This window comes from Helianthus annuus, chromosome 15 (genome assembly GCF_002127325.2).
Source record: "Helianthus annuus cultivar XRQ/B chromosome 15, HanXRQr2.0-SUNRISE, whole genome shotgun sequence".
In the NCBI taxonomy this organism is placed as follows: Eukaryota; Viridiplantae; Streptophyta; class Magnoliopsida; order Asterales; family Asteraceae; genus Helianthus; species Helianthus annuus.
Window position 1 is genome coordinate 63,693,603 of NC_035447.2, and position 9,076 is coordinate 63,702,678.

General features: G+C 34.9%; 1 protein-coding gene and 1 non-coding gene across 2 annotated transcripts; one reads left to right on the plus strand and one right to left on the minus strand.

Moving 5' to 3' along the window:
• Positions 1–281: 281 nt before the first annotated feature.
• LOC118487682 lies at positions 282–388 on the plus strand. The gene has a single exon (XR_004882625.1). It is a non-coding gene; the product is annotated as a small nucleolar RNA R71 (small nucleolar RNA).
• A 1,596-nt stretch (positions 389–1,984) lies between these two features.
• On the minus strand, positions 1,985–7,945 carry LOC110895791. The gene is made up of 12 exons (XM_022143148.1): positions 7,879–7,945; positions 7,729–7,788; positions 7,545–7,625; positions 7,243–7,434; positions 6,932–7,084; positions 6,681–6,842; positions 6,127–6,565; positions 5,358–6,025; positions 5,085–5,261; positions 4,240–5,015; positions 3,794–4,190; positions 1,985–3,645 (listed from the first exon to the last, which is right to left on the minus strand). Exons 1-12 carry the CDS (start codon positions 7,943–7,945, stop codon positions 1,985–1,987), a joined length of 4,833 nt encoding a protein of 1,610 aa, XP_021998840.1.
• Positions 7,946–9,076: the final 1,131 nt, after the last annotated feature.

Consider the following 9,076-nt stretch of genomic DNA (forward strand, 5'->3'; position numbering starts at 1 on the left):
CACAAGCCATAACCGAGACTGTTTTTGTCATTTCTAATTTTTTTTTATTTTTGAAGAAAGGGCCTCGATTTGGGCTTGTAAAGAAGTGCTTTCATCAACCTTATGGGCGCCCGGGGCAATAGATTTATTGCCTCGGGGGGTGTGCCACTGAAAATTGGTTTGAGCAATTTCCTCAATTTGGTTATATATTTCATGTGGGCGGCGATTACCTAAAAGTCCCCCGGAGCTAGAGTCAAGTGTCTGCCTTGTGTGTGGCAACAGTCCATTATAGCCATATCGCAAGGCCATGATGTGGACACTTGCGTAATAGTTCCTTGAACCTTTCCCAAGTTTCATATAAGGATTCCCCGTCCTCTTGTGAATATGTATTAATTTCAGTCATTAATTTAGCCATTTTAGCGGGAGGGAAATACTTATATAGAAATTTTTGGGCTAGTTCATCCCAGGTGTTTACCGATCCAGCTGGGAGGGCGTTGAGCCAAGCTTTTGCTCGGTCTTTTAGTGAAAAAGGAAACATTCGAAGGCGGATGGCGTCATTTGATGCTCCATTGATCCGAAAGGTATCACATATTTCTAAGAAATTAGTAATATGTAGATGGGGATCCTCGTCCGCAAGCCCATGGAAGGTTGCGGAGTTTTGGAGCATTTGTATCAAATGCGGCCGAAGTTCGAAGTTATTGGCTTCAACATTCGGTGCATTGATAGCGGCGCCTAGGTTACCTACGGTGGGTCGTAGATAATCCATGAGGGTACGTTGGTCCGCCATTTGAGGTGGATTCCCCGAAACTTTCTCTTGGTTTTTAGCTTTTAGTCTTTTTCTGAGAAAGCGTTCGGGTTCTTCTAGAGGTTCTTTTATGTCCTTATTAGAACATGGAGCTCATACACTATGTAGGATGGCGTCTGGTTCCAAGTCCTGCAATAAAAACAGAAAAGAATGCTGGTCAGAAGGTTCACCACGGCCCCGTGCTCAGCGAACACGGCCCGTGGTCGGAGTTACAGTGATTGTTTTCCAGATCCCAGTTACTGGAAAGTTGGACACGACCCCGTGTTGCACCGACACGGCCCCGTGTTCAGCCTTCTGTAACTTGGAAAACTAAAAACTGCCAGTAACGATGCTGGGCACGGCCCGTGTCTGACCAGGCACGACCCGTGCTGAGCTCTGCAGAAGCTGAAAACTTAAGAAAATCCTAAAAAATTAAAAAGAAAAATAAAAATATGATTAGGCCGTTGATTCCTAACTTTCTTAAAATCCTTGTGTCCCCGGCAACGGCGCCAAAAACTTGATGTGCGTGAAGTGTGTTATAATTTAGATGTATACTAGCCTAAGGACCCGTGTATTACACGGGTTGATAAAAGATAATATGGATTAATAATAGTTGTTTACATTAAATGTTATGAATATATACACATAGGGGAAGGTTCATTTGAGAAGAAAATTTTATTGAGAAGAAAAAGAATAAAAGGGTACAATTGTAAAACATTAAATAGTTTTTTTTCTCATCTTATTTATTATTATGTTTGACTAATTAATTAGTCATTAAGACTATAATCCTCAATACTAAATATTTTTGCCTACACACGTCAAAAGTTATCCTACACATTTCGAAATTTATCCTACACATATTGAAATTTATCCTACACAACTCGTAATTTATCCTACACGCCTCGTATTTATCCTACACTATAAATGAATTTTTATTTTTATTTTTTGTGAAAAATATATATCTTAAAAATAATTTACAAATTTAATATAGTTAGTTATTAAAGATGAAACTACCAATTAATGATATATGTAAGTTTACTAATATACCCTTATAGTTACATTAAGTACAAATATTAAATGAAGTCTAATGAAGCATTCCTATTAGTTGAAATTTCTTCTTTTTTCTTCTTACAAAGAATTTCTTCTCATTTGAACCCTCCACTATACACATATTTAAACAGATCATGTAATAACTTTTTATTAACAATTAGTATGTATATATCACAATTCGTTGAATATCTCTTTATACACCACATTAGTTGTTTTATCCGTAGGTTTTCCGTTGTTGTCAAGTATGAGTATCTTGACACCATTTCTTGTTTTCACCCTTGATAAGGCAACATACAACTGACCATGAGAGAAGACTGGTTGTTTGAGGTACAAACCTACTCTTGAAAGAGATTGACCTTGACTTTTGTTGATGGTCACTGCAAAACATACGGCCAGTGGAAATTGTCTTCTTTGAAAAGAGAAAGGAATCTTTTTATCAGAAGGTATCAAGTTTAATCGAGGGATATATGTGCAAGTACCAATATTTGAATCAGATATTATCTCCGCTTCTATTACACGATTGTGCAGCTTCTTTACTTGTAGCCTTGTACCGTTGCACAATCCATTCCGTTGATCAATATTTCTTAATAACATGACTGGAACACCAACTTTAAGGACTAACCTATGATTTGGTAGGCCAGATATTTTAAGACCATTGAGCACATCCGGAGAGTAAAGTCTTTGTTGTGTAGAATTTACATCTTCAGACGGACAAAGACTGTCAGAGCTAAGATACTCTTTTTCTTCACCAGGAAACATTGCTAGCAACCTGTCATTAATCTCATGAACAACTTCATTTTTAGGTGCAAGTATGGCCCGGTCACTAAAATAGTTATGGGCGTCTACGTTTTCCAAGATTGATGGATAAACAAAATCAATTAAACTTCCAATTGGATCAGATGGATCAGTAATCAAAAGATCTTGTGGTATTTCAATAGTTGCTTCTCCATCATTTGGACCACCAACGTTACCCTCACCCAAATCCAAAAGCCATTTGCCAAAACTATTTATTTCATCAACATCAGCCGTAGATCTTCCAACCGTTAACCTCATGTTTCTAGTTAGTCTTATCAATTTACATTTACTCCACAAATAAGACGAACATAAGGAGGCATTAACAATCTCTTGTCTGCCACCATTTGGAACAATAGGTAATATTTGTCTAAAATCCCCTCCAAAAACAATAACCTTACCTCCAAATCGGATTTCAGAATTGAGAGATGTGTCAATGTTGAAAACGTCATTCATTGTTCTGTCGAGCGCTTCAAATGCATGTTTGTGAACCACAGGTGCTTCATCCCAAATTATCAATTTAGTCTCATGAAGTAATTTAGACAGATCACTTTCTGGTTTTATATTGCATACGGAATCTTCAGTAAGATTCAACGGTATGCTAAACCTGGAATGTGCAGTCCTGCCACCATCTAACAACAACGATGCAATTCCACTTGAAGCCACATTTAACACGATTTGACCTCTTGATCTAATTGCAGCGGACAATGTCTTCCATAGAAATGTTTTACCTGTTCCGCCATAGCCATAAAGGAAAAAAATCCGACCGTTATCACTGTTTACTGCTGCCATAATCTCTTCAAAAACAGAGCGTTGTTCATCAGTTAACATTGTCAACTGACTATCGTACAGATTTCCAAGGTATGTTGTATCATATGCCTGCTCCTCGTATATCAAACAACAATCGGAAATACCTGAAGACGACATATCTGGATATGGCATTGATTCAAATCTTCGCAAAGAAGAATTATTTCGCAATAAAAACTTTTCAATTTCGACCAAGACATAGTTCTTCAGTTGGTGATCCGGAATTGATAACGCTACGCAATAAGAAAGAAAACAAATTCATCTTATGAATATGGAAACCATTTCATCATAATAAGATAAAATAACTTAAATAATGATGAACACATCATATTATTTTTTCAAAAAATATAAGTAATAAATTTCAGTGTAAACAAAACGTACCTGTAACTCGATGGTATTTAGCTAATCTGTAAACAAAATCGTCCGCCATGTATCTCCACGAACTTTCCCAAACAACCTCAGGTCTAGAAAGACTACCGGATAACAACATCGTAGAAAATAAATTCCGAATGTATGAAGCGCTTCCAGTTAAATTTGCTTCTTTTATTGCCTCTACATATTCTGAATCATCATCTAAAAGACCAAGTGCGTAGCAAGCATCTCTGTATGTATCGTAAACTTTACCATTAACTGTTTTAATGTCGTAAAACGATGTTGGTCCTCTAACCTTGTTAAGAAGAATTCTCAAGAAATACGCTTCACCTAAAGATGGAGATACGGAATGAATCCTGCCAATTGATTTTTTCCCTTTTCTTGGTTCCCATACTCGCTTGTCAAGCTTCCATACATAAAAAAATAGGGAACTGAACGTATGTAAGTGTACGTGCCAACAGGTCATTTGGGTCTTCATTACGTTCCATCCATGATAGAAACATTGAAGATTTAACTGACGGTTTGTTTAGAACTGAGTTAATATCCTCGTCAGGGCCGAAAACAACAGGTTTTTGGCCAGGTAAATGGAATGGAAGCCTCATAACAGAAGGTCTTCTATAATGTACTTCGTTAGCAAATATCCTCCAAGATGCTTCGCAAGCTGATATATAGCGGCAATCGTAATACTCTTTGATCTCGTCTTGTGGTTGCTCTTCCGGTTGATTATCACCATGCACAACAGCTATAGTGGCTCTATCAGGACCTTTATTGATGTATTTAAAAAGATATTTTATAGACGCGGCTTGATTGAACCATTCAACGTTGATATGAGCTTGATATCTTTTCAATAATTTTTTGTTATAAGGAACAACACTCCTGTTATCAAGCTCAATTTTATTTTTCACAACAGAGGCACCATTGTTTCTCCTTCTGTATAATGGAAACCCATTTGAATCTAGTGCTGTATGATCTTGAAACTTTTTTGGAAAGCCTTTTGAACACTTCATATCTACCATACATGGAGAGCTCAACCTAGCATTACCACATGGACCATGTATCATATACTCTTTCACCAGGATGAATAATTCTGGATCTTCATCTCTGTTTGGAATTTCAGCAGATATAAATGAATTAACATGGTCCACAGTAGGTAGTTTGAATTCAGGTTCCATGAATAAGCATAAATGTGCATGAGGCAAACCACGTTTTTGGAACTCAATAGTGTAAACAACTACAGAAAAATAAAACAAAGTGTTAGCTTTGATGATGACTAATAATTGAATTATTTTGTTAACATTACCTGCTGAAGCTTTGCCTAATAGATGCTTCTTTTTTAAATCTTTGCAGATTGAATCGAGTTTTATTTTGAAGAGTCTAGACAGGATATCAGGCCTATCTTCCGGACTAAGATTGGTGTCTTTGAGAAACCGTTGAACTTCTGGCCATTTTGGATTGCATGTTATGGTAATAAAATAATCTGGATAACCAAAGCATTTACACAGAGCCATAGCGTCTAAATAGTTTTGCATCATATATCATGCACCACCAGTAAAAGAAGACGGCAAAAAAATACGTTTTCCAGCTTTAGATATATCATCTTGACCTTTACTTCGTAATTTACGGAGGCTTTCATATGTGTCGGACCTAAGATCTTTTTGTTGATATCGTATGTACCTAAGTCTCTCGCTCTCTATCATAGTATACGCGTCAACCAAGAACTGCTGGAAAAGCCTCTTAGAATTAAGGATTAATGAAAACTGATTTATACGATCCTGGATACGATAGGCAAAGAACTCTCTCATAGTACACTTTGGACGTGTTTTATTAACAACATCAACAACACCTCTATGAGGGATATCAATTCTGTAGCCATCATCTCCGTACGGAAACAGAATCGGATATTGTAGTGCGAGATATGATGGATGCAACTCACTAATTCTTTTTAGTTCACCTGTTCGAGTCTCAACTACAATATCTCTATTTTCAACGACATTTTCGATATCACCAACAATAAGAGCAGCAATCTCACCAGCCGTTGGTAAGTTATACGTGCGACCATCTTTTTCTCTTGCTCCAATTATTCGAAGCTTCACATTTACATTAGGGTTGTCTTGGAAGGAATCCCTACCTCTTCTATAAGTTTTGACCAACTCATTGTCATTGTCTAGTACATCCTTTATATGTTCGATTAGTTTACGATCAACATTTGCCGAGGAAGAAGAAGATGCACCATCTGAACCCCTGTTACAAAAATGTTATCAAATATTATTCAAATTGTCATAAAATATGAACTAATAAGCTGAAAAAATGGATTTATGGTAACAATATAAAATGGACTTTACCTAAATATCGATTGCCTGTTTGAAATTTCGTTCTCAGTATCATATATGTATAGTTGGCAAAATTTTGGTTGAGCTCCGTTGATTGGCATAAGACTTCCAATTGTATGATAATTCTCACCGCTAATTCTAAAGCAAAAAGGACCATTGCCTCTGTTAACCGTCGAATCAACCTTACCACCCATTGAAGTAAATGCGAACATTGAATTGTAACGGCGAATATTTTTAAAAAAGTGTTTGCTTTCATCACCATTGTTAGTAAACAGGATTCGATAACTTCCTCTTGCATCTTTGTAATCTGGAAGCTCTACTATGCCATAAGAACAACAAATGAAATAACAAACTTTTCCATCCTTTTTTCTTCCTTTTCCTTTTTCTGCATTCCACAACTTTGCATTACATACTTCACAAGTAACGCATTGGTCACCATGGTCCAAATAATCTGTTGTGAAAATTAACAAAAAAATGTTAACAATGTTATTTAATAAAGAAGATAACATTATATCGACAAATTTAATACTTTTTGTGCATAAGAATACAAATTATTTGAAATGTACCTTTTGAAACACCTTTCAAGGGATCTTGAACCACAATCTGCTCTGTGGTAAAGTCAATAATTGGTATTGGAGAAGTAATTCGTGGTCTACCAATTAACTTACGTTTACCGGGAGTAGCGTCTGCTGGTGGAGTACCATTGTTCGTAACACAACTTAAATTGCCTATAATATATATAAAAAAAATTATAATCTTCATGATATAAATTTATATACAAAAACATTGAAGTGTATAAAAGTTAATAAGTATTTACTTGTTCCCATGAATGATGCAGTTCGATTAGTAATGACATTTGGAGTTGCTTCTAGATCAGGAGAGCTACGTATATTCCTATTGGAATATGATATACTATTTCTCAGAGGAGATCTTGTATTCTCCAAATTTACTTCCCTTAAACGGTTGTTATCTATATATACAAATTATAAAATATTGTTATATAAAAATAACATTAAAAAAATATATGATTACGTTGAATTAAACATATTGTGAAATGCAAGTTTAGTAAAATAAGGTATTTTAAATACGGCTATTATAAATTACAAAAAAAACAAAATATAAACTAACCTGCAGATAAAGCAGATAATTGTTGGGTAACGGTCGGAATAGAAGGAGTGGGTAGCGAATCAGTTGTTATGACCATTGTATGGTCAACATTTGATGGACATCCATGTAATTTAGATCTTTTGTTATCCAATAATACTTTCCTAATTTTTCGACTATGTCTTGCCTGATCTTGTGTTACAGTGGGGACAACAACTAAAACAACAACATACATAAAAATTAATTTTCTATGGAAAAAATAGCTAAAAATCAATGAACATGAATGTACAAAAACAGGAAAGTAAAAAAAGTTAGTAAATTAGTACCATTAGTAATTGTCGATAATGGTCTTCTACCTCTACGAACTGTAAGGGAAAAAATAGACAGTTTAGCAAAACAGATTGTTTCTTAAGATATACATGATAAAAAATAAACGTAATACAATATAAAAATTAATTTAATTTTCTGGTAAAGCAAAAAGGTTTGAATATTTATAACAACTTAAATTACCATTTGTATGACCAGTTGTAATATTTGTAGATGCATTCGTATTTAAGATGGCTGAAACACCTGTAATTAACATGATTAAATTATGTATAAAGATGTACATAAAATAAAACTATATGAAATAAAAATCGATATTTAAATTAACGACATTACCGTTAGAAATGTTTTCCTTTCCTTTGTTGTAAGATTCAGATGAAAACTCGTTTTTTCTTTTAGACATTCCTGAAATCATAATGTGATACGATTTAAGCATGCGACATTCCAAAATTGTAGTAAAGTTTAAATGTATTTAAGTATGACATTCTAAACATTCTTATGTATTATATAGTAATTGATACGTCAATTATGTTATCCTAAATTAACATTATACAACCACAATATAAATGCATCACAAAAATTAAAAAAATCACAAACAGAAACAAAACACACTTGAGGTGAATACATAACTTCAAATGCTGTATTAAACCAACGAAAAAAGAAAGTATAATAAGGTCTTTAGTTATTCAGTTTAAGATAGGATATAAGATTAAGCAGTTGAAACAATAATATAAAAATTTTTAAACTATAGGCGACATAGTGGTCTCGATAAATAAAGCTCCTTTAGGACCGGTGTAGTCATCAACATGTTGTAGGTACTCAAAAGAGTCGTTGGAAAGGTCAACTTCAACAATATCACCCCAAATGCTTGTTATGAGCCACTTGTTTTCTTGAATTATATTATTCCTTCGACGCCTTTCAAAATAATCAACAACATGAAGCGTATTGAAAGAAAACACCTTGACCCAAGACTCATCTTCAAATTTGAACAAATCAGCATATAGGTTTTCAGAACGTCCAACAACAATGACGTGCAGCTTCATTTCAATGCTCAAAAAATGTCCTTGCCAAGGATTCAAATCAAAAACCTCGGGAAAAGGAATTGTGCTGAAAGTTTCGGAAACAACGTCGAAAGCTACCATGTGTCTCTCACCTGGTGGAAACCAATAATTGGAAACCATAAAATAAATGCTTCTACCAGAATAAATTCCGGGAGACCATGAATAATATGTTGAAGCATAATTAGTGACGTTCAATGAATTTATCTTTCTCCATGACTCACGACGACGTGAGTAAACTCGTGCATTAAGAACATTATGGTAACGATTGATGTGGTGAACTTTGAGATCGTTCGAGTCGTCAAAGTACATTCCACCAGTATCATCGTTTCGCTCAAAATTACGATCAAAGTAGTCATCGGCCAAAAGGACGCTAAAACACGTAAGTATGAAGGATGGACATTAGATGGAGAAATTATAGTTTTGCTTGTATCGGCTTGAAAATTACCCCCTACTATGTTGTCAACAATAATTGT